This window comes from Delphinus delphis, chromosome 5 (genome assembly GCF_949987515.2).
Source record: "Delphinus delphis chromosome 5, mDelDel1.2, whole genome shotgun sequence".
Taxonomy (NCBI): domain Eukaryota; kingdom Metazoa; phylum Chordata; class Mammalia; order Artiodactyla; family Delphinidae; genus Delphinus; species Delphinus delphis.
The window spans coordinates 66981517-67007129 of record NC_082687.1 but is presented as its reverse complement, the minus strand read 5'-3'; the positions used below and the strand labels follow the sequence as shown (position 1 = coordinate 67007129).

General features: G+C 48.9%; 1 protein-coding gene across 1 annotated transcript in view; it reads right to left on the bottom strand.

Annotated features, from left to right (window-relative positions):
• Window positions 1-870: 870 nt before the first annotated feature.
• SCFD2 (sec1 family domain containing 2) overlaps window positions 871-25613 on the bottom strand; it is a 398024-nt gene continuing 373281 nt past the window's right edge. The window contains exons 8-9 of the mRNA XM_060012557.1: window positions 13403-13522; window positions 871-3776 (exon numbers count right to left, since the gene is read on the bottom strand). Of these exons, the coding sequence (XP_059868540.1) occupies window positions 3684-3776; window positions 13403-13522 (213 nt within the window). The 3' untranslated portion in view covers window positions 871-3683. The remainder of the gene's footprint in view (window positions 3777-13402; window positions 13523-25613) is intronic.

Sequence of the window (25613 nt, the reverse complement as noted above, 5' to 3'; positions counted from 1 at the left end):
TGTATCATCCTGGAAGTAGGTGGAACCAGGGCATTATTCCTCCTCCGTCTTCTCGTCTCCTTGTGGACCCTGGGAATGCTTCCAGATTTTCTCTTCATTTGACATTATCCGCCTTTTGAGACTTTATCATTTTGTGGGGTGAGTTCCTTGGTGGTGTCCTGTGCAGGCTGTGTTAGGGACGGCGTCCCCCTACAGCAGCCCTCTCATGAGGTAGGTACCACTCATTACTATCAGGATTACAGATGGAGGCACTAAGGCTTGGAGAGGGACACACTGCTGCGAGTGGCAGAGCTGAGACTTAAACGCAGACAAAACTACGGAGCTCTGTTCTAACCACTACTTCACAGGACACCAAGAGCACGATCGTTTCTCCCTCACCCCCTCCTCTCCCGGGCAGTGAGCCCAAGAAGAAGGCAATGCCAGAGAGGTTTCGGGAAGCTCTGCCCAGGGGCCCGATGCGCTACTTCCAGAGTCCCCCCTTTTTTCTTATCTGGTAAAGGCTCTTTGCAGGATTTACACCGAGTCGTGCCTCCCACCTTCTTATTCAAACTAAACTCTGATCCCCAGGGTCTTCTTTCAGCTTACATTTCCTCCAAAGCCTTCTGCTACCTGATTGTCTGCCTAGCTCAGTTCCTCCAACCAGCGACCACAGAGATGGAAAAAGACGATGATAAACTCAACCTTTCATGTTCCCCCCATCACTCAGACACTCAGGACCATATTTAATCTAGTACTGAGAGCATTTTCGGGACATAGTAACTGCTGAGTGATAACATTTACAATCAGTTTATCATTTCAGATGAGAAGCTTTTGAATATTCTTTTATAAAAGAGAAAATTAACTTGTAAAAATACATTCAAGGCACGGAAGTAAAACACAAATACATGTCTACTGTGAAACATATTCAAATGACACAAATATATTGAGAGCGAGACGTTCCCTTTTCTTAGTCCTCCTATAATATGCTGCTTCCCAGAGGGAACCACTTGTTAGCAGTTTGGTTTTTCTATTTCCCGAAAGTTTCCTTTGCATATAGACATATGGTTTAAAACTTAACCTCGGGAATTCCCTGGCGGCCCAGTGGTTAGGACTCTGGGCTTCCACTGCTGAGGGCCTGGGTTCGGTCCCTGGTCGGGAACCTAAGATCCTGCAAGCCATGGGGTAAGGCCAAAAGAAAAAAAAAAAAAAAAAAAAACCAAACACTGATCCTTGAGCAGATCCTCACACAGGGCTCGAGTGTCAGGAGAAGCACCAGCTGCTCGTTCTGTGAGAGCCATTGTGCCCGGGATGCGCCGCTCTCCTTCCCCATATCATGGGCAGAAGCTCTTGGAGTGCCTGGTACATACCGCTGGATAGTTGGGAATGAATGAGTTAATGAATGCAGATTGAAGACACACAACAGGTTACTTCTTTTTTAAAAAATTTTTTTTATTTTTGGCTGCGATGGGTCTTCATTGCTGCGTGCGGGCTTTCTCTAGTTGCGGCGAGCGGGGGCTACTCTTCATTTTGGTGCATGGGCTTCTCATTGCAGTGGCTTCTCTTGTTGTGGAGCATGGGCTCTAGGCAGGCGTGCTTCAGTAATTGTAGCACACGGGCTCAGTAGTTGTGGCTCGCGGGTTCTAGAGTGCAGGCTCAGTAGTTGTGGCGCCCGGCCTTAGTTGCTCCGCGGCATGTGGGATCTTCCTGGACCAGGGCTCGAACCCATGTCCCCTATACTGGCAGGCAGATTCTCAACCACTATGCCACCAGGGAAGCCCCCAGGTTACTTCTTTATTTTTAGAAACGAGTGATCTTTGCTTTAATGATCATCTCTTTGGGGTTATTTGCCATTTTCTTCCTTATTCAAATTCAAACTTTTAACTGAGTGGAATGGGAAGAAGCATCCGAGGTCTCCAGTATTTCAGCATTGTGAAGGAACTGGTGTTAGGTGGAAAACATACTTGGGCAAAATAAAGAACGTTGGTGTCTAGAAAACCTGCTTCAATGACATCTCAAAATGATTTCCAACCTCACAGTTTTCTCATAACAGTGTTTTGTAGAGCACTAAAAGCAGAGACACGTGAATGTTTCGGTTTACATTTTATTTCCTCTGTTTAACCCACACTAGCCACTAATTTTGCAGCTCTGTCTCTTTATTACAAACTTCTTTTAGAGATGTTAGAAATTTTCATGAACTATACACCTACAAATGTGTGGGTTCCAAGCAGTTCATTTTTGCTGGAGCTCTTATATAATTTCACTCTGTCAGTCTAGGTTTTTCTGTTACGGCTAGAAGGAAGCGTTAGACTCACAGAAAAGAAAGCTTTATACTTCTATAGAAATGTGGTATCACAAAAGTCATGGGGGCTGAGGTTCCAACCTAGACTCCCTGGACTAGGTGTCTTTATTGGGGCCTTCCTTGGGGAGGAGACGAAACCTTCTACAGGCAGGCACAGCCCTCCAATCAACCTCTCTCCCACTCCTGTTCCAAGCAGGCTGGCAGCCCTGCCCAGTAAGCAAACTGGAACAATGCAGCCCTTTGTACAGGCAGGCGATTTACAACACAGGCAGACAATCAGCACAGCCCTAGCCGCTACCCCTCCCTTCGGGCCTTTTCAGAAATGTCTCAGATCGAGAGAGAAACAAAGCCTCAGCTCCTGTTTGCAGCATTCCCTCCTCAGCTACATAATCTTAAAAACCAAACTTTCCTCACAGTCACGATTCTAAAGCATGGGGAACTTCTCCTTGAGCAACTGCGGATCAAATGTCTTGTAATCTACCAATACTCACCAACAGGCACTCATTTAGAATGAATGAACTTGCAGGCGGAATCAGAAAGATCACAGAGAGAGGGTTAAGGATAAAGTGGAATTAACATGAATTAGGCCAGCTGAAAGGCAGTTTGATGCCTTTAGAAAAATGATTTTTTTTTTTTTTTTTTTTTAGAATCTCAGCAATGCCAGCAAAGTACTTCACTGTGTGGGTATCAAGATCCTTTGGGCAAAGCAACCTAAGTGTCCATTGACAGATGAATGGATAAAGAAGATGTGGCACATATATACAATGGAATATTACTCAGCCATGAAAAGAAATGAAATTGAGCTATTTGTAATGAGGTGGATGGACTCAGAGTCTGTCAAACAGAGTGAAGTAAGTCAGAAAGAGAAAAAGAAGTACCGTATGCTAACACATATATATGGAATCTAAAAAAAAAGGTTCTGAAGAACCTAGGGGCAGGACAGGAATAAAGACGCAGACGTAGAGAATGGACTTGAGGACACGGGGAGGGGGAAGGGTAATCTGGGACGAAGTGAGAGAATGGCATGGACATATATACACTACCCAATGTAAAACAGATGGCTAGTGGGAAGCAGCCGCATAGCACAGGGAGATCAGCTCGGTGCTTTGTGACCACCTAGAGGGGTGGGATAGGGAGGGTGGGAGGGAGATGCAAGAGGGAGGGGATATGGGGATATATGTGTACGTATAGCTGATTCACTTTGTGATACAGCAGAAACTAACACACCATTGTAAAGCAATTATACTCCAATAAAGATGTTAAAAAAAAAAGATTCTTCGGGCATAATTCAGTCATACCCACGATTAGTAACAGGGACACTGGTTTGGGAGGCATATCTTGGATGGGGACAGAAAGTAGTATTGGGATTTCCAGCTCGGGTAGGTCTCCTCTTCTCAGCAGATCCTCAGAAGCCAAGGTCTGGATGCAGCCGGTCAGTTGTAAATAACAGTTCAGGGATACTAGTTGGCTTTAGGAGTCGCGTGGACAGCACGATTACCTAACAACGGGAGGGGCAAACACACCGCAGACAATTAGGAGAGCCAATCCCAGCTTATTAGATGATGAGAAATAAAATGCAACACATTTCTTTGGGGGAAGGCATGGAGTGGGTACTGTGGAGAAAAAGGCAGAAGGCGGCAGCTTGAACGCCACCGGATGCTAGCATCCTGGGTGTAAGGAAGGGCGCACAGGCTGGGAAGGATGGCTGGAGGAACGGTGGGCTGCGTCTGTTGAGCCTTTAACCAGTGGGCACTGAGCAGGGCTGAGCCCAGCCACCACCTCGCTGCTGAATTGAACTTGATCAGACCGTTGCTTTGTGATCCAGTAATGTGACCTCAACAGAGAGGTCTCTCCCTCTTCTAGGAAGCCTTTGCTCCTTCAGGGAAAGAGAGAAGGCACACTCAAGAGCTGGCTGTCGCTGTGCGTGATAATGATGACGGCTGTATTAATTTCTTAGTACCCCAAACTTCAATAACAGAAAGTTACTGTCCCACACTTCTGGAGGCCAGAAGTCCAAGAGCAAGGTGTTGGCAGGGTTGGTTGCTTCTAAGGGTTGTGAGGGAGGATCTTCCCTCTTAAGCTCCCTTATGTCTTCACATTGTCTTCCCTCTACGTGTGTCTGTCTCTGTGTCCACATTTCCCCTTTGATCAGGACACAGTCATATAGGATTAGAGCTCACCCTAATAACCTCATCTTAATTTGATCATCTGCAAAACCTATTTCCAAATAAGGCCACATTCACAGGTACTAGGGGTTCAGACTTTAACATCTTTTGGGAGGGACACCGTTTGACCCATAACAATGATGATAATAATGATGATATCTGCTAATATTTATTAGTTCTTATGGTGGGCCAGGCACTGAGGATGATCTCATTTAATATCCATTTAATCTTCATAACAACCCTATGAAGTAGGTACATATATTACTCCTATTTTGCAGATAAGCAAAATAAAGTACAGAAAGGTTAAGCAACTTGTCCAAGGACACACAGGAAGCAGAAGCAGTTGAGTCAGGATTCCAACCCAAGCAGGCTGGCTTCAGCATCCAAGCGTCTGTCTGGTCACTCCTCTATCATCAAGGGCTCTGGGAAGGCTGCTTACTTCCCTAGTCCACATGGACCTTTGGGCCTCTCTGGCCTGTCGTCGTGATGTCCCTCTCTGCTTCCCTGAGACTGGGCCGTTCTTCTGGGGCAGATTTCCCTCTGCAGCACTGGGAGAGCTCGTTCCCCAGGGCTGGGCTGGAGCAGTGATGTGCTCTGTCAGGCTGGTAAGGTTTTGCCAAGGCAGGGGTTGTACACCCAGTAGCTAAGGGGGTGACTATGGGAAGTGGGAAGGAGGTATGAGTCAGATGCCAGAGCCTAGCCCCTGAGCGTGGGGGGGTCGCAGGCCGGCAGCAGGCCTGGCTTCAAGGGGCCACACCGCCTGGCCAGGCCTCTTGCGGGGAAGCAAGTTGGCACTCACACCTCACTCTCTACCCCTCCCACCCCCAAAGCTATCCCAGGTGGAACCAAAGCAATGAATTAACCAACTCACTGGCCAAAACCAGAGCCTACGCTCCAATGTGGAGGAGAAGCTGAGGGAGGGGAGGAGAGAAGGAAGCATTTTATAATTTTCTTGTGCTTGTTGTTGTTAAAGAAATGAGGTTACTAAAAAGTTTTCTGTTTAAAACAGAAATTAATCTTTGAAAGCAGTGATGTTACTATTTTTTGAAAGAGAATTATCCTTGAAAATATATGGCTAATGTCAGCCAAGTCATATTTCTGGTAGAAAAAAATACACTGCAATCTGTGCTCACATCCTTCCTAGAAAGCCATGCGATGAGAGTCTGAGGGCAGACAGTGAATATTAGCACCCCCTTATCACATGGTGTAGATACCATTTGAATATGTGGCTCTGGAGAGAGAGGACAGGGTCTCTACTCACTCCTCGGGGGCTTCTGGGCCAGGTCCAACAGATGGTTGAGAATGGCGGTGCCCAGACCTGCACGCTCACCAGACGCTAGTAGAGCCCGCCTCCACCGCGGATGGGCTACATGCCCTGGGGAGGGTCACTTCCCCTGGGGCCTCACTCTATCCTTCCCAGAAGAAAAGCAACAGCCCCGAGCTCGTAGCACTGTGGCAAGGATTGCAGAAGGCCAAGCGCGCGGAGCACGTGAGGTGCTCAGCAATTCTGAGCTGCTATTTGGTTGTGTTTTGTGATTGCGTCATAGGCCTCCTTTTGAATCTTATGAAAGCTAAAAACTCTCTAGAAAGATATGCATATGTGTACACACAAGATTCTGAATATAGTTTTAGGTGAGGTTTAGGTGGATAACTAGGACTCACAGACAAGTTAAGAATCCCTTATTCAGATATTTTAAAAAATGCACACATAAAGACAAAAATCCTTTGCATAAGAATAGACTCTTGAGAGGTAGGAGAGGCCAGGGAAGCTGATGGCCACAGCCCCTCCCCTGCCCGCCTGCTCGCCAGGCTCCACCACCGCTGCCAGCCCCTGGGGTCCTTAGTTCCAATGCCAAGACGGTGAATTCCTCTCTGGCTGAGGTGAGGGCAAGTGTAATGGCTAGACTGAGTCCCACAGGATGGTTAAGTCTTATTAACAGGGTTGAGGAACTTGGAGGGGAAAGGCTGTAGACTCGGTTGATGTGGACACTTCTAGAGCAGTGATAACTAAGCTAAAAGAATCTGTCACTCTCAGGCCGTGTGCTGGGCTTTCAGTCATGGCTGGCAGTGACTATGGGTTCGGTCACCTCCACCAAGCTGGAACCAAGGACCAGGACCCTCACATCTAGACATATGGGTATTTAGACAGCATGAGGGCTAAACCTGAGGGTGTCTGGGGCATGCCCTGTGGAGGGCTGTAAAGAAGCAGATGGAAAACAAAGGCAGCCTGTGAAGTAACTGAGGGGGTCTTTGAGGAGGGGAGGAAAGGAGGAAGCTGGGACCAAGGACTCTCGCCGGATAGTACAGTCATTAAGAGCACAGACTTAGGAGTGTCCAGTTTGAGCTGGGCCCCAGCTGGCCACCTGCCAGATGATGGACCCTGGAGAATTTGCTTAATCACTCTGAGCCTCAAGTCCTCATCTATAAAGTGGGAATAATGATATCCACCTCACACGATTATCATGAGGATCAAATGTGAACATACATAGAAAATACTTAGCACAATGACAGGCTCTGGAGGGGCTTAACATGGTACCTGCTGTTATCGTCTTCATTATCATCACCATCTTCACTATTCTCATCCTCTGCTGCATTCCCTCTATTCAGCTCACAGCAGTCACTGGGGTGGACTCAGAGGAGATAAACGTGCCAGAGCCATCTTCCCCAAGTGTAAATCTGATTGTATTTATTCATAGTTTAAAATCCTGACTGCCTTCTCTCTACCATTTATAAGCCTGACCCAGTGCTGTGGAATAGAATAAAGAAAGAAGCATGAAAGAAATAAGGACAGTCTAAGAGACCTCTGGGACAACATAAAATGTACCAACATTCATATTACAGGGGTCTCAGAAGGAAAAGAGAGAGAGAAAGGGCCTGAGAAAATATTTGAAGAGATAATAGCCGAAAACTTCCCTAACTTGGGAAAGGAAACATTCTCAAGTCCAGGAAGCGCAGAGAGCCCCATACAGGATAAAACCAAAGAGGCACACACCAAGACACATACTAATCAAACTGACAAAAATTAAAGACAAAGAGAAAATGTTAAAAGCAACAAGGGAAAAGCAACAAATAACATACACGGGAATCCCCACAAGATTATCAGCTGATTTTTCAGCAGAAACTCTGCAGGCTAGAAGGGAGTGGCAGTATATATTTAAAGTGATAAAAGGGAAAAACCAACAACCAAGAATACTCTACCCAGCAAGGCTCTCATTCAGACTGGATGGGGAAATCAAAAGTTTTACAGACAAAGCTAAGAGAAATCAGCACCATCAGACCAGCTTTGTAACAAATGCTAGAGGAACTTCTCTAGAGGGAAAAGAAAAGGCCACAACTAGAAAAAGGAAAATTACGAATGGGAAAGCTCACGAGTAAAGGCAAACATACAGTAAAGGTAGGAATTCCTCCAGACACAAATATGATATCAAAATGCAGGATGTTGGAAATGCACTTGAAATGAAGAGACCGGCAACTTAAAACAATCTTGTATGTATATAGACTGCTGTATCAAAACCTCATGGTAACCGCAAACCAAAAATCTGTCAGTCCAACCGTCTTAGAGAGCATTCCAGGACTTTAGAGACTGATGGCCGTTCAGTACTCCACACCCCACCACACCCCCTGGCCACCACACACCCCTCACCACTGGTTCCACATTCCAGCCACCCTAAATGATCTGCAGTTTCACAAATGGCACTTTGGGGATGCTTCTTCATCTGGAACAAGAGTTCCCGACTCTTTGCCTGAAGTCCTCTTAATCATCCTTCAATAATCGACTCAGGCATCACCACCTCCCAGAAGCCCTCCCAGACCACCCCTCTCTGAAGACTGAGGATGTTCCCATGGCTGTTGGTATCACATTGTATTCCTTGTTTCTTTGTAGTGTGCTGGCACAGTGCCTGATACCTAGCAGGTCCTCGATATAGTGAGTTAGCCAATGACTGATTAAATGAATGAACAAAAACAAGACTAGGAAGGAGGCAGTGAGTTTAGCCAGCAGGAAGTTTTTCACACCAGCAGGCTCTGGTATCTCAAATAGCTCTGCGTAAATTTGTTTCAAATCAGTTCAGCTGAAAACCCACTTGTCTAAAATTCCGATTTTGAAGAACAAGCAGGATCACATCACTAACATTTCCTTTATAGTATAATAGCTGATGGTCCTTAAGCATTTTCACATCTTAGGCGTCTTTTGTTCTTCAGAACGCTTTTGAGCATTTTCTGTTTTTGAGCGTATTCGACAAAAAGCATTTCTGCCTTATTTGACTGAAATAGTCCTTAAAATTATAAAAAGTTAGCTAAATGGGGGGAAATGGCCCTCAAAAATGAAAAAGAAAATGCTTAAAGCAATCTGAAATTGGCCTGTTGGATATGAAATTTAAATTTTATGAACATAGTCATCAAATGTGTGATATGAGGTAAATTAAGCACTAGAGCTCCTTTCGGAGGACTGGCTTTTTCCCAGGCAACCAAGGGCACTGATGAAAATTTCCATCGGGGAGGCAAGGGTGAAGGACACCAGGGTGCCTCTGAACCAAGCCCCTAAAAGGCTGCCTTTGGGGCTCCACACAGGCTCTCTACTCCAGCTGAAGGAGGGGCATCTTGTCTCTGTCCTCAGCCCACCCTGGCTCCTGCGAGAGTGACCCAGCCTGCTAGCTTTCTCTCCACCTTCTGCTTCTCCGGGCCGTAACTTGTAGGTGCCAGCATCTTCCTGTTCCATTTCTGCTGAACAGGGGGAAGCCGGCAACCCAGGATTTAGACTCCATATCCCTCTGGTTTCTAACATTGTGAAGTGAAAGGAGAGGGGGGTAAAAAATAGTTTTTCTCTATTTTTCTTTTGACCTTGGGAGATGCTTCCCAGTAAAAGCGACTAATACGCACAGGTACCAACACGCATATTCATCCAGCTGATGAACTGGTTTTGGAGCACATGTCAGATTCAAGGCACCACTCACCCCCATTAGCACAGGTGCTGCATGTATACACGCACGTACACACGTGTGTTAAACATAAAATGTTTGTATCGTTAAAACAGTGGGGCAGTGGATTAATTAAACAGACATGACGAGCTTTCTGGAAAACTCACTGCCTTCTCATTGCCTGAGGGGTGAGTGTGCTGTGCTTAGGCTCTCCTGAGGAACCTGATGAGATTTCAGATGCCTCTTCGCTTTTGTCCCTCATGATGGTTGTTCAAAAAGAAGTCTCTTGAGGGAAAACAACAAGAACAAAAACCTTCCATTGTAAATGACTTCAGCGTTGTTACGTGGATTGCTGCAAGTATCAAAGACACATGAAGTGCGTAGGAATGAAGGGTAATGTTAAGAGGAACAATATGAACATGTGTAATGCCGTCTAATAGTTCAAATGATAAGGGCCTAAGCTAACTCAGGTAAACATAAAAATTTTGAATCTCACTGACGTTTTCCTTAGAGTAAGAAACTTCAGAACAAATTAAACGTAGACCAAGAAAAGAAAAGGAAGTGGCTTGACTCTTCTCTTTGGGGTTTCAAATTTTAGAATAACCTGGAGCTATGGTATACATCCAGGATTTAGGTATCCTTGAACCTCCACAGTTGTGCAAAATTGTACGCGTATGAGCATATTTCCGGGTCTAATTTTTTTTTCCTCCTACATTCTCACTAAATGTTCAGCTCCAGAAATGGAGATGCACATGAGAGTGTGGCTGGGCAACGTGTACCAGCCCATGAAGAGCGTGATGGCAGGGTCGGCTTGGTCACTCGGCCTTCCTCTGTTTCCTGAGCTGGCCTTTCCCTGTATTTTCCGGAGGGGTCCCTCCCTGTTATTTTCCTCCCACAATCGCAGGCTTCTGCTGGCCTCTTGGCCACGACCCAGCTACGGGGTTCAGCCTGCAGAGCTGTCTGGAATGAGAGAGGTCGGTGCTGAGCACATGCACCCCAGACCAGGGCAAGCCCGCGAACTCTCCTGCTCATGGCTGTGGCTGTTTGCAGTGGGGTTGAGAGGTTGCCTCTTTGATCCTTTTTTTTTTTGTAGTCAGGAAGGAGGGCCTTCTCCAGCTGCCCACTTTCTCTCAGCACGTTTACCAAGCACCACAGATGGAGAGCGGAGAAAACACCCCATTTTAGAGTATAGCAACCATCCTCTAGGACTAGCAGCTGCTAATGCGGTTTCTGGATTCCACTGTTTCATGCTATCCTTGCCATCTTTTGTAAAAGAGAATTCATTTCTGGATGTGCCTTAAGTGACTTCTATCAGCAGTTTCCTTTGAAGAGCAGATCCCCGGATGCCTTGCAAATCTCAGCTCACCAGCCTTCTGCTCCAGGGGAAGCCGGTGCCGTATGAAGGAACCTCTTGCCTCCAAGCCCCCAGGTATTCCCATCACAGCACCTGCCTATGTTCCCGGAACACTCATGTCTAGCTGGAGCTTCCGTGTTTAATGTCAGTCAATCACTTACTATTAGAATGTAAGTTCCATGAAAGCAGGAACGAGTCTGGCTTGGTCACCGCTCTATCCTCAGCACAAAGAACAGTGCTTGGCACAGAGTAGATGCTCAATAAATGTTTACTGGATAATTGACTAATCCAGTTTAAGAGACTGTAAGTTCCTGCACCTGGGTCCAAAAAGCACCCATGTTGATATACAGTAGGTATGGATCATAGCAATTGATACAAAAGACAGAGTGGTTTTAGCTGTCCATAATCCCAGAATCAGTAACAGGTTGGCGTAGTCTACAGAAAAGCTGCTTTTATCTTATGCTTCAATAATGCAAGTACGGTTTCTAGTATTCAATATGCAATGAATAATCATGACAGCTGGTGCCAGGTCCTGTTTGAGGGATTAAAGTAAGTGCAAAGTCCTGAGGCTGGAGAGGAGCAGGCCAGCAGAAGGGTGGTAGGAAAAGAAGGCCCAGCGGCAGGGAGGGGCCGTGGTAGGAGGAGGAGGGGGCCCCAGGGCCTCTGCACTGATCAGCCCATGGCAAGGGCGCTCAGTTGTAAGTGAGCGTGAGAGGGAGAGACCTGGGGGCCCAGGAGAGCTGCCCGGGAGCTGAGGCACTCGGGTCCACGGCACGGGCTGGGGTGGGGAAGCTGGAAGAACTGAAGATACTCGGTTTGGAGAAGAGTGGCCCTGGGGGAAGACCTGTGGAGGAGGGAAGAGGCTGATCTGCTCGTAGATTCTGTGTGGCCCAGGAGTTAGAGGCCGCAGCAGTGACACAGCAGCAGGCAAGGCTGCTTCGGAAGCCCCAGGTTCTCTGAGCCACTCTCTCTGCAGATGATCGAGCACAAGGTCAGTCAGACTGCAGCCGAGCCACTGAGCCACTACAGATGTCAGGTCTCTGCTGTCAAACTCAGGTCACACGGCTTTGAAAACGTCTGCATTTTATCCTTTTAGAGTGGGGATTAACAGTCTGGCAGGCTATTAACAATGCATCGCTGTTCGGAAGAGCTAAGAATTTGGTCCACCGTGTCAGGGGCAGTGAGAAGTGTGCTTTCTGATAAAAAACAATGTCTTGCTCAAAAAGGCAATTGCTCACCAAACAGATCCTGAACACTGCGGACAGAGAGGGTGTGAGACGAGGCGGAATTTACCACTTTATCAGAAATTCCACCAGCTATGACCATGACAGGTGTGAGTAATGGTAGGAATGGTCACAGCCAATGACTGGCCACTCCCTTGTTCAAGAACATACCATGGCTCCCTAGATACAGGTCACCTTCCTAAGTAGGGTGTCTGGAGACCCTCGGAAACCAGGCCTTCTCTACGTCTCAGGTGTCCAGGCCACCCTGACACCAAGCCAGTTCTCCTGCCTCACATCAGGCCGTCAGGCCACAAGGCTTCCGGAGCTCCTGCCCTGTGCTCAGGCCTGGGAAGGCCCAGCCTCTGTCCTCAAGGAATTCGTGTTTGCTTGAGGATGCTTTGTCAGCAACGGGAAGCAGTCAGTGAGCCCGCTGAGTGCTGCACTACGGAGTACAGATTACGGATGCCAGCAGAGGTGGGGGCTCCTCGGCTGGCTGAGTGCGTATACACAGAGTGGGTGGAGCTGGGAGACAAGGGCACTGCACACTGCCCCCCACCCAGACCAGCAGCCAGGCGTGGCTGGAATACCCCCTGGGCTCCGTGTGCCTGTGGTGGACAGTCCCCCACGTGAGCCAGGGTCCTACCTGAAGCACTGCACTGGCATCTCTGTTCTGCTTTCTCTAAACCACAGAAAGCCGCTGGCTGCATGCAGACATGGCAAAGCTGAAGACAGGCCCCGAAAGCAAGTCTCAATTGGGCGGGGGGCGAGGGTCAATGGGAAGGTGTCCCAGGCTCCCGGTGCCCCAGCAGGACAGTTCTGAGGCCCCTCAGCCCCCAGAGGACAGAGCCTCGGTTGCCCATAGCAGTAAGCAGCTGGGCAAGGCACTCTTTTCCCAACCACCCTGCCCCGTAGCCTAAATGAGAAAACGGAGGGCTTTTCTCACTCCAATCACCTAGCTAGTAAAAGGCGGAGGGAGGATGCAGACTCGGGCCTGGAAAACCTAGAGGGCTGTGTCTTAACCACCGGGCATTTGCGTGGGGAGGAGGACGGGACCTGGCAGGAGGCTACAGAGGAGAAAGATACTACACTTGTCATTGTCATGACAAGGGGCCTTCCCAAACTCCTCCAGCCCCGTCCTCTCCCTGCCACAGGGCGGAGATGGTCCCCGGGAGTCACCCTCAATTATCTGGAGCCTGGAAAGCAGCCAAAACTCTTGAGTAATTAAGCACCGATTGGACGCCAGAGAATACAAGCCCTGTAGGAACTGGGAATAGCGCTTCAGCACTTGCCACCCAGAGGTAGGAGAGGTCTCCCCCTTCCCTCCACCGACAGTAGGTCCTGGCCCTGGGAAAGGAGGCAGCGGGATGGAGATAGGAGCGCGGGGGAGCCTAATGAAGGCCCTGGTCTGCCCTCCCCACTCCTGCCTCAGGCCTCCCGTTCAGATCATATCACTGAGGACTCGGTACCTGGGTTCCTGGCTTCAGGGATGGCACAAGGTCTTTGATCATTTTGGCTTCCGAGACTGTGACCCCGCCCACCACGAAGAGAATCAGAAGAGGGTGGTCGCTGGGATGAGGCCGGCTCACCTGCAAAAGAAACCACCGCCGGCGTCAGAGGCGTCTTCAGGTGAGATGAACAACCCTCAGAGAGGGTGGGATCTGTTAGGGGTCGGATGTGTTAGTGGTCTGTGAGCGCACTGACCAGGAACACGCACAGCATGTCACCTTCCTACAGCCCTTTCAATAAATATTTTACTGAAAGCAAAGTTACAGGAGTGGGCACTATTAAATACGCAGAGAAGACTGAGGGCAACTTCCCCTCTTGTTCGGTCTGCAGGTCTCAGCATAAGCGTGCTCCTGCCTTACAGAGCTCCGTGCATCTCCTTCCAAGCACGTGTCACAGCCTGGGGTCAACGTCTCTCCCCTGACGGCCGTCTCCTCTAATGGAACACAAGCTCCACGAGGCGGTGATCTTGTCTGCCGGCTTCACTGCTAAATGCCCGGCGTGCCTAGCGCAGTTTCTGGCTCAGAGTAGGTGCTCAGTAAATGTCTGTGGAATTGACGGATGGTTAGAGCCCTAGGAGGGGGCGGTGGAGGGTGGGCAAAGATGCAAGAGCCCTGCACCCACCCTCGAGTGCAAACTTCACGCCCTTACCTTCTGCAAACCAGCCTCAGTCAGCTGAGGTTGGCCTCAGCCAGAGCTGAGGCCCTGCTCCGCGTGCAGCACTGCACTGGAGGTCGTGGAGAATTCCTCCCGGTGCCTCATGATTTCACCAGTGAGGCAAAGTATTATAAAACAACTAAAATGAGGGCTTCCCTGGTGGCGCAGTGGTTGAGAGTCCGCCTGCCGATGCAGGGGACACGGGTTCATGCCCTGGTCCGGGAAGATCCCACGTGCCGCGGAGCGGCTGGGCCCGTGAGCCATGGCTGCTGAGCCTGCGCGTCCGGAGCCTGTGCTCCACAACGGGAGAGGCCGCAACAGTGAGAGGCCCGCGTACCGCAAAAAAACCCAAAAGAACAAAAACAAACAAACAAAAAAACAACTAAAATGAGAATGTCTCCCAGTAATCTCTCAGGAAATGTGCAAGGCCAACATATAGACCTAGTGACTAACTGAAGGGGACGAGAGGGGGTTCCTGAAGACAGTGTGTTTGAGCCCTACCTGGAAGCCCGGGACGGTTCGGTGAGAAGTGGGCAGAAGTGTTGTGAGCCGAGCGCCGCAGGCAAGCGGTCACCAGGTCGGGGGAGCAGGCCAGAGGCCCAGCCGGGACAGCAGCATGGAGTCATTATGGGAAGGATGCTGTCAGCTGCTGCATGGCCACTGAAGCCCGAGGTGGGAGAAACAGGCTTGACTCCAGCCAGGAGAGGGTAGACAAAGGTGGTAAATGTCTGTACTCATTCACACCCACTAACACACAAGCCATCTTTGGGCCAAGGGACGGTCCCCTGGAGCAGCAGGGTGGGACATCAGGCTGACAGGAAGAGAGGAAGCCCCTGCTCTTACCCCAACTCCAACTCCTTTCTCAATTTGGTTCTTTTGCTCCCCTGCCTAAATATACCCACTTTTCAATGTCTTGTTTTAAAAACACTTAAAAAGGTAATACATTAAGTATTTCCAGTTATATAAGTTGTTCCTTGGCTTCTGGAGAGGAAACTCAGAGTGGACGGGGGGGAGGGAGGTAGAGAAATAGGGGAATGGAGGGAGAGAAATGAAAGGCAGAAAGAAAGAAAGAAAGAAAGAAGGAAAAGTAGGTCTAAACTCTTTCAAAATGGGTGGTGGTGAACACTGAAAAAGTTACAAAACTCTTTGATCTTTACCTCACCCCACCCCCCAACCTTCTGCGCTGCAGCTCCAACCCCTTGACTGCATTTGTTGACTGCTGTCTTCCAGTTCGAGTCCCACACACCCACGGCCATCCTGCTTTTGCTCCACTGCTCCCCTGGAGCTGCTCTCACTGCAGTCACCAATGGCCGTCACATGTAGGAGTCGATAGACAGTTCTTTGTCTTCATTTAACTGGACATTTCTGTGGCATTTGTCACAGTGGATAACACCCTTCTTGGCTTCCACAGTAGCACACTGTCTTGGTTATTTCTTTTACCTTTCCACTGATTCCTTCTCAAACTCCTTCATAGGTTCCTTTTCTTGGTCTGCCCTTGAAGTGTCGACGCTCCTCAGGGTTCCATCTTTGGCCCCTTGCTTCTCTCACTTGAGGACCTCGTCTACTCATATGCCTTCAAGAATCCTTTATATGCTTCCCAAATCTACGTCTTTAGCATCACTGTTGAGTTCCTGTGGCCATCTCCACCTGGATGCCTCCTGGGATCCCTCAACCCAACAGATTTCAAGTTTGATGCGTGATCTTTCCCCAAGTCTATTCCTTCTGTTGACTTTCTAAGAACATCACCTCCTTCACAGTCACCTGAGCCAGACCCTTGAGCGTCATCTTGGACTGTGCTGTCTTCTTCATCTCCCAGATCAAGTCCTGTTCATTCTTCCCCCTCCGATTCACTGATCTCTCCTTGATTTCCACTATCCCTGCTCTGGTCGGCTCTCATTCCTTCTTTACTAGATTATTGTTAGAGTCTTTCTAATTTGTCTCCCTGTCCCTGGTCTGGCCACACACACCCCCACCCCCACCCCAATCCAGTCTCCTCGTTCCTGCCTAAGTAAGCTTTCGAAAGTGCAAATATTTATTATTGAAGTTTTGTGCGTTATCTTATCCGACTGTCAAAAATCCTTAGGAGGCAAATACAATCATTGGCGTATTTTACAGATGGAGAGACTGAAGTTTACACGTCGTGACTAAACCTTAGAGCCAGGGGCCAAACTGCAGAGGCCACACTCTTAAACACCCCTCAGCTCCATCACATGCTCACATTCTTTCCGGGGAGTCTCCTAACTCTGAGGATAAAGTTCAGACTCCTCAATTCAGTATATAAGGCTCTTCTCACATGGCTTTGCTTTATGCCTCTATTTTCATCTCCTCCATATGCACTATTTGCTGGAGTCACTCACGAGGACTTGAGCCATCCATGAATGCAAGGCCTTTTTTTTTTTTTTTTTTTTGCGGTATGCGGGCCTCTCACTGTTGTGGCCTCTCCCGTTGTGGAGCACAGGCTCCGGACGCGCAGGCTCAGTGGCCATAGCTCACGGGCCCAGCCGCTCCGCGGCATGTGGGATCTTCCCGGACTGGGACACGAACTCGTGTCCCCTGCATTGGCAAGCGGACTCTCAACCACTGCGCCACCAGGAAAGCCCTGCAAGGTCTTTTTTAAAAAACTTTTTGTTAAACATACAACACTTTACTGAACATTTGCGCTGAAAAGAGCATTTATCACAAGTGTGCAGTTCAATTTATTTTCACAAACTAAACAAATCCTTGTGACCAGTACCCAGATCAGGAAACAGAAAGCCAGCACTCTGGATCCCCACGCAGGCCCCCTTCGTGTCACTACCTCACCAAGGGGTAACGGCCATCTTGACTTCTAGCCACTCGATATCAGATTTAGTTTTGCTCAGTGATATACCCTGGGGATTTGTCCATATTAGTAGGAAAGATCTTTAGCCCACAGGCATTGGTTGGGACCACACCAGTGGGTTTTGGTCTGTCCGTGCCCATGACATTCCAGTTATTAAACGGTTAGAGCACCAACTGCGTCATCTCGTTTTATGTGGCATGGACAGTTTCCTCTGTGTAAAGTACCCCTGCCTCCCCTTCTGTACCTCCTTCCTTTTTACTCTCTTTAAAAGGCACCCTCGCCTCTAAAAAGTTCTCCCTAACCACCTCTCAACTCCTGCCCCATGACCCGAATCTGACAGATACCTCTGCCTTGGCCTTGTCACACTGGACTGCGACCTTGATAGACCTGTCTATCTCCTCTCCTAGGCTGTAAGCTACTGGAGGGTAGGGATTGATATTTATCTCGGTATTTTGGGGTCTGAGCGTAGAGCTAGCTCATGATAAACTTTCAACAAATGTTGCATGAATAAAATGAATGAATGAATGAATGAGGTCCACAGGGTAACTGGAGATATTCTTCTTTTCTTTGAGATCTTTTAGACACTCTCTCTTTGCTTTACGTGTGGTTCTTCCTGGCTGAGTAACTAACCGGGGTTCCTTCCAACCCTACAAACAATTGTTTCTCACTTAATGCTGGGACAGAAATACAACTGGCTCCAGAACTTCAAGTGGTACAGTACGTTCCCAAAGACATATGCTTTCCATAAGAGAGTCTGGACTCTGAAGTACATTGTGAGAATCTTGGAAGGATGTATTGAAAGATGAAAAGGAAAAAAGAAATGAACAGCAACAACAAAGAACAATACCCTTTGGCCAACGAATTGAGGGAATGTTGATTGTGGTACAAATTAACGGGCCCCATTAATGCATGTTGCTGTTTGCCATTTTGGTTTCTGTTTAGATTTATGTTTTGATACCAGATTTCCTTTTAGAACATGTCAAATCGGCAGGCTATTGGGAAGTGGAGCCTTTCCAGTCTTTTCCATCAGAATAACACATTCCTTATAACCAGCCACATTCGGCTGAGTCCCACTTGTATGTGGGTTCATGGTGTAAGGCACTTTGATGATGAAAGATTTAAGCATCATGACTGCCATCACAAACACACAGATTAATAAAGCAAGTCAGACTCATTGCTCTTTCTTTCATTTTCTAAACCTTCGCTGGCTGGGATTTTAAGACGTCAGGTTCTGGTCAGAGAAGATAGTTTCTCCCCACCATCCATCCAGCCTTTGAAGCAGGGGCTGCCGACACCTTCTCTGCAGCTGTGGTCCCGAGAGCACTCTTTGATGTCCTGACTGGTTTCTATGAGAAGGGTTTCCTCTGCTCCCCGTTTCTCTGGAGTTCTCCAGGCGTTCCAAGAACCCAGCTGCTGATTCTCCTCCAATCTGTTTCTCTACATGTGTGACTTACTTGTCCCCAGCACAGGCAAGGGTCAGGTCCCCCACCCTCCAACGATGGGCCGGGCCTCGTAGGAGGGAGACAGCGTAATGGGAGCGTTGGCCCAAAGGGCACTGGGCCCTGAGACCCGCCATGCTGACTTTGAAGGTGGCTTGGTAATGGCTTTTCTCCCAACAGGAGGAAGTAACAGCACTGCCACTGCCGCCAAACACTTCAGGTCTAGCACAACCTTTTACTCATTTATTCATCCAGTCCACAAATATTTATTGAGCAACTACTATGGGCCAGACACTGCTCTAGGCACTGGGGACTCCGCAGCGAACGAACCCAAGAGGACTCCCTGCTGCACAGAGTTTATATTTTCGTTGGGGAGAGTGACAAAATACAAAAGTAAATTGGTAAGTGAAGAAGGTGATAAGTGTTGCGGAGGAAAATAAAGCAGGGGGTGGGGCAAGCGTTACTCTGCACAATCTTAGACTTTATGAAGTAGGTAGAAGCTCCATTCTACAGATGGAGACAGTGAGGCTTACAGAGGTGAAGTGACTTGTCCCAAGTTTTCCAATTGATAAGCTGTAGCGTTGAGACAGAAATCCAGGTCTGTCTCATACCAGAGTGGGATACATTCCACATGCTCTCATTTATAAACAGATTCTTCAAACTGACAGCATTTTTACTAGCTTTCATCTCTTAAAACTCTGTACTTTTAGTTCTTCAGCAACGTCAGCCAATTACCAGGTTCCTCGTGGGTCTTTATTTAATCTCATCGCAAAGGCTGCCATCTGCCAGAGTCACTCTGCCATCAGCTCAGCCTAACTGTTGCATTTGCTGCAGTGGATGGCTTCTGCTTTCCAGAAACTTCCTCCCCAACCCTCTCTGCTCTCTAAGCCCTCTCAGTTTCTCTTCTTCCTCATGGATTCTCCTCTTGCTTGACCTGCCCCATCACGTACTGTGTTCCTGACTGCTTGGGCCTCTTCTCGCAAACACCGTCCCTGGGTGGCCCTATCCTGTCCACGGTCTGGCCCTCACATGGGCCAGTGGCCCCTCAGCTCTGCTGAGCTGCAAAGCTGTCTCACAGGCACCTAAATTCTAAAATGCCAGTTATTTTCTTCTCCATTCCTGCTTCCGAGTCAGAGAGAACGTTAACACCTGCCATCCAGCCATCCCTGACTGGGTGACTGACCCTGGACAATGTTCTCTCATTTACTTCCACATCCCATCAATGCCCGGTCCTGTGGGACCCTCTGGCGCTGCATCACTGCCCTCATTCCCTCGGCCCCTACCTCACCCCAACTCTCATCTTCTCACCTTCTCTCCCCAGCCTGATGCTAGTCTGGCCATGTTCCCCCACCCCCTCTCTCAGTGCTTCCAGGTGATCTTTATAACACATACACTGGTTATAAATTCCTAAAAAACATTCCATGGAACCTCATTGTTTTTGGTCGAATGTCAAGCCTCCAGCCCTTCGTGATCTGCGTTCCGCTTATTTCTCTATCTTACCTTCTTCCACTCTTTACAGGCTGCTCTTAGACCCAGCCATTTGGAGCTACCTGGAATTCCTTTCATGTAGCCCGGCATTTCATCACTTTGTTCCTCACTCCTACTGGTTGGACACACTGAGCTCCCCCTTCTGTGTCCTCACACCCCACCCAGATACCACTTATCTCTCGTCCCCTCAACCCTCAGTGTTCTTGTCCATCTCCCTAACAAACTGTAAGCTCTCCAATGTACGCCATGCCATGGAAGGTAGGATGGCTACTTTGTCTCTGTATCTTCCTTCCCCACAAGAGCGACTAGCACACAAGAGGCTCTTGATAATTGCTCACAGGCAAACAAAGTTCGTCGCCTGCCAAAACCAAGTTTTTGTTTCACGATTCCTACCCAAATCCATCTCACTAGACCTTATGGATCATATTTAGCGAATGTTAGACAAAAATCAAACCACAGTATGTAGCATAATTAAGAAGAAGAAAATACAAACAACAGTTATAAATAGTATTGCAAATAGATTCCAAGACTTGTGCTGATTTAATCAACAAACACCAAATGCTAAGATGTTTTCCTCTTGTCAGAAATGCCACAAAGTATAGTGGACCTAAGCCAACTTTTCACGTCTGAGTCTCATTTTTCTTGTGCAAACAGTGAGGAGCTGGACTAGATGACCTCCAGGCACGTCCAGCTTTCCCAGTGCAAGGATCTGACGTCAAATGGCACCTGAGGCTCATCACTTTGGCCCTTTATCCTTACAGCATCCTTCACCGCTGCTGTAGATGCATCTGTCCCGCCCACACATGAATAGTCTCCTCCATCCCCATGGCCATGGGGTGGGCTCCTGGCAGCCATGTAATTATGGTGTGATCGTGCCCCCCAACTTCAACTGAACGGTTCAGGAATGGGCCCCGACCCAGGCTGGGCCCACTCGAGACCCTTCACTGGGAATCAAGACTTGACCTAAGACGGACGAGGCCCAGTCAAAGCTGAGCTCTTAAGAAGCACCAGAAGCTGTGGCAGAGCTCTCCAGCCATTCACTCAGCTCATACTTATTGAGCATGTACACAGTGCTAGGGCTGTTCTCGGCAGCTTCTGCAGGCCACAGCAAGCCTTCAGAACTGTCTGGTTTCCTGCTGGCTTTCTAGTTCTCGGGCCCAATCCTTCCTGAGGCCCACCGCATTGCCGCCCTTAGGTTCCCGGAGAGGCCCCCTCGGTCCTGATAATGAGGACTTTCTTTGATGGAGTTCGTGCAACCTGGTGGCGGCTTAATTGCCACTGAAGTGTTTCAACTCTTATCCCCTCACCACCTCCAGCTTTTTAGGGCTACCCTGAGCAGTTGTGCCCTCTCTCCTTGTGGGCCCTTTTCTATTGCTGCCTAAGGCCATGGAGCTCTCGCAGGAACTCATACTAAGGGCCCAGAGGCAAGCACTGGGTCTTCTTTGAGTGTTTTTCATAAATCTTTTCCTTTTTCCAATGAAGCACAGCCATATAAGAAATGGAACAACAACAACACGAAGTTTCACAATGCTCTTAAAAGGAGGTAAAAGGGCCTCGCATAAGTTCATTAGATACAACCGACGGCCCTCACAGCAGTTCCAGCGGAGAAAACATCTTGACAAATCAAGTCCTTTAGTCAAAACAAGTTGGAGTCCAAACACATGGAGTAGATATAAAATATATTATTTTCAGGAGACTGAAATCCAAACCACAAATTCCAGAAACGCATTTTCAAAGTGCTGCCTATTAGACATGCTCGTTTTAAATTAAATTGTGAGAGCGGTAAGGTATGGTTCGCTTTATTTATTAGATCACTATCAAGCTTTTCTCTACAGGGATCAAGGTGCTCCACGCACAGGCATTTGGAGAGAAGACTTGACTGTTTAAAAAATGTGATGTTCTGTCAAAGCTGTTTCTCTCGGAGTTTGATAGTCCCCTCCCCCCAGGGCACCGCCCTTTGAAGCCGACAGCTCCGTGTGGCTAACCACAGGTCTAGCCTCTGGTGGAGGAGTGCGCTGAGCTGACTCCAAACACTTGCTCAGAACTGCAGGAAGAATGATCGCGTGGGCACCCAGCTCTGCTCCCCAGCCTGCCTGCTTTCCTTGACAGGGCCTGATGGGGGGAACCTGGGAGAGCAAAGTCCTCCAGCTCATCACTCAGAAAGGTTTTTTTTTTCCCTTAGATTATATTATTTAAAATGATTGTGGGCAAATAGCAGGCATGCCTTTGATTATCAAAGTCTTTCTGGGCTCACTTATTTTGAAAGCAGATCAGAAGCCTAAGTACATTTTCTGTCCTTGAGATCGAAGGGAAAACTCCTAGAATTAGCCGAACACTGCCCTTGATGGGCCGGACAGCCACTCCTACATTGAGGTAAAGTGCGGACTGCATTTTCCTAAAGCGGCCTCAGCGATAGTTTCTGCTTCGCACGCTCTGGTTCCCTTTTTCATAGGAAGACAGTATATCCCTCCCCTTGAATCCAGGTGGGCATTTGTGACCGCCTCAACCAACAGGATACTGAGGAGTGATGCCCTGTGGCTTCTGAGGCTTCCCACCTGGCAATTTCTTTTAGGATGCCTGTCCCTGGGATGCTGTGAGGAAGCTCAGGCTACGTGGCGGGGCCTGTGTGGAGAGGAACTGAGTCCTGTAGCTCACGGGCCGGGTTGAGCTACCAGCTGGTGATCAGCGTCCATCTGCTGACCACGGGAGTGGACCATCTTGGAGGCGAATTCTTCTCTGCTGAGCTCTGCCCAGAGAGCAGATACATGAACAAAATAAATGACGGATAATACTTTACGCCAGTGTTTTGACACGGCTTCTTACGTAACGAGCGATAACCAGAACGGGTTGGGCGGGGGATGAGAGACTTCTGTGGAGGGTCTGATTTATACAGGAAAACAAGCTAAAGCAATGAAAAGAAAGTGACTTTAACAAGTTGTAGCCTGACACAGATGAGGTTCCGACTTTAGTAAGGGCAACATACAGCTGCCTGGATTCCCTCTCACACAGGGTTTATTTGAGGCAGAGAATCTTGGACACACAGGCATTTTTCCTAACTTTCACTGTCTGCGGACATTTACATCAATAAGATTGATTTCTGCGAGCCACTTCCGAGGCCTCCCTACAGCACTGGGGCTGATTGAGGAGTGCTTGCGGGGCAGAGGCGGAGCTTCTAAAGTGCTCCTGGTGGAGCCTGGGGTCCGAGTTGTCTTGGGCTTCTGCCTCCGTGCCAGGTGGCCAGGGTCGAGCCCAGCTGGCCTCTCTTCCCTTGAGCCATTTTGTCACGGCACGGGCACAGAATTTCACCGGCTCCCACACCTTGCTCCGGGAAGGAGGGTCTGTGTCTGCTGAGACCGAGGACATCAAGCCGGGACTCACAGGATAGACGAGAAAGGGGGTCTGGAAAAACACCGCACAGCCGTATAAACATGGCTGCCCACAGGCAGAGAAAGTCCATGTCTCTTAGCAAGAGCAAGTCGGCAGTGAGACAGGAGATGCTTGTGACTTTGGGGGAAGGTGTCAGTTCTCTTCTGTGTGATTCATTTGTTCACTAGCAGTTAATCTGTATGCACCAAATGCCCCCACGCGGGCTCTGTACAGCAATACAAAGACACTCAAGGTGGCTCTTTTCCCAAGAGCCACAGTCTGGCCAGGATCACGAACTTGTGCAAATAAAAATAGCAAGTACATACTTAGCACTTCCTGTAGGCCAGGTACTGGTGTGAATCCTCTGTACGTATGAACTCAATCCTCACCACAGTCCTGTAAAGTAGGTACTATTATCATCCGCATTTTACCGATGAGGCAACTTAGGCACAGAGGGCTTAAGTGACAACATACCCACGGTCACACAGCTGGTAAGTGCGGGAGCTCGAGTTCTAACCCAGACCATCTGACTCCGGATGTTACCACCACTCCCTATTGCCTCTTGAAAACAAACATGGGCAGTAGAAGGAGGTCAGTGGTGTTAATAGAGCATAAACTAGATGGCCTTCTATTATTTACAAAAGCAAACAGAAAAGTGAGAGATGTGGAATAGAAAAGCGACCCCCAAAACCTCCCCTGACAACATGCACCCCCCTGCCTAACATTGTTCGGACATTTCTCCTGCTGGCTCCTCTGAGTCTTCACACTACAAAACCAGCCTCTTTGCTTCCGTTCTCTTCTCCAGAGAGACAAAGAAGGTGGAAAAACAGATTTCCATGCTGTCTGTGGACAGAAGATGAGCCCACCAGGTTTCTTCGACAGAGGCGAGGTGGGCTTCCGTCTCCCCCAGCAGGGCAGTGCTGGGTGGTGAGCGGGAGCCCGTGGGCCACTGCTTCTCTGGGGTGACATAATGACAGAACAGTGACTGGCTTCGCCTTGCTTAGTAGCTGCTGCAAAGGAGGGTCAGGGAATACGCTGAGGGTCACTGGAGTTGCCTGGTCTGGCTGCTGCCTTCTCTCCCTTGTGAAGTTGCTGAAACGTAGCTTCGGCTTAAGGGCAGTAAGCTGGAAAGAGGAACCACTGACTGAAGCCTGCTGCTCTCTGAATGGGCGTCCTCACAGGGCCACTCCCAACCTTTAGCGGGTGCCTGCTGTGTGTAAGGCCCATGCAGGTGCCCCATGCTGAGGATGCAGGAAAGAATGAGACCCAGATCAGCCCTCCTTTCGCATAGCCATAGCTTTCACCTCCTTTTTTTTTTTTTTGCGGTACGTGGGCCTCCCACTGTTGTGGCCTCTCCCGTTGTGGAGCACAGGCTCCGGACGCGCAGGCTCAGCGGCCATGGCTCACGAGCCCAGCTGCTCCGTGGCATGTGGGATCTTCCCGGACCGGGGCACGAACCTGTGTCCCCTGCATCGGCAGGCGGACTCTCAACCACTGCGCTACCAGGGAAGCCCTCACCTCCTTTTGATTGTGGCCGAAAGCAAGAAATTCATTTAAGTCACAAGTGTGTATGTATGTGTGACTCAGTTTTTGGTTTCACGTTGCTAGCCTGTTCTATTTTTCTTCGTTAAGAAGTGCTGATTACAACACATTGAACTGAGATCTTGATTCACCGATGTGCAGTGGATGAAGCCGTTCAGTTAGAACATGCTAGTCTGGAGAAAGATACCTAACACGTATAATGATAAAGCAAGGAATGAGTGCAGTCACACAAGTGCGCACACAAGGTCCAGAGCCCTGACGAGACACTGGGGCCTGGAAAACCCTCTCCTATGTTTTTCCTATCACCGTCATGGGGACCCCCGGTACACTCTGCGGTAATGTCTGCTGGTCTCTTTCCCAGAACATTTCCTGCTGGCTTCTCACCCCCCGCGTAGGCTACAGATACTGCCTCTGGTGACTGAGCCAAAGTCATCTGTGAAACCACCTGTGAGTCCACAGACACGACGGGGACAGATGAGCAGCTCAGCTCCCTTTCCAGCCCTACAGCTCTCCCATTTGGGCGACAGTACCCCAAGCACAGAAGGAGCCCACGTGGACACCTTTATTTCATCAGGCTCTGTCTGTTTGTTCCCTTCAGGCACAGCATCAGTGGGTCTTGAGTGAGAAGGGGGGAAGCAGGTCCCAGAGGCAAAGAGCAGGGCAGCAAGTGGCCCGAAAGCAAAGGCTGTTGGCTGCTGATACAGAATGAAGCTGCAGTGTGTGGAAGCAGCTCACACCACTGCGCAAATTTCTTCTCCTGGGGCTGTACTGCCAGTGAGTCCCGGGACCAAGTCCCAGAGAAGCAGACAGGGTAACAGCAGATGACCCCGGGAGAGCTCCCTCACATGGATGACCAGTCCG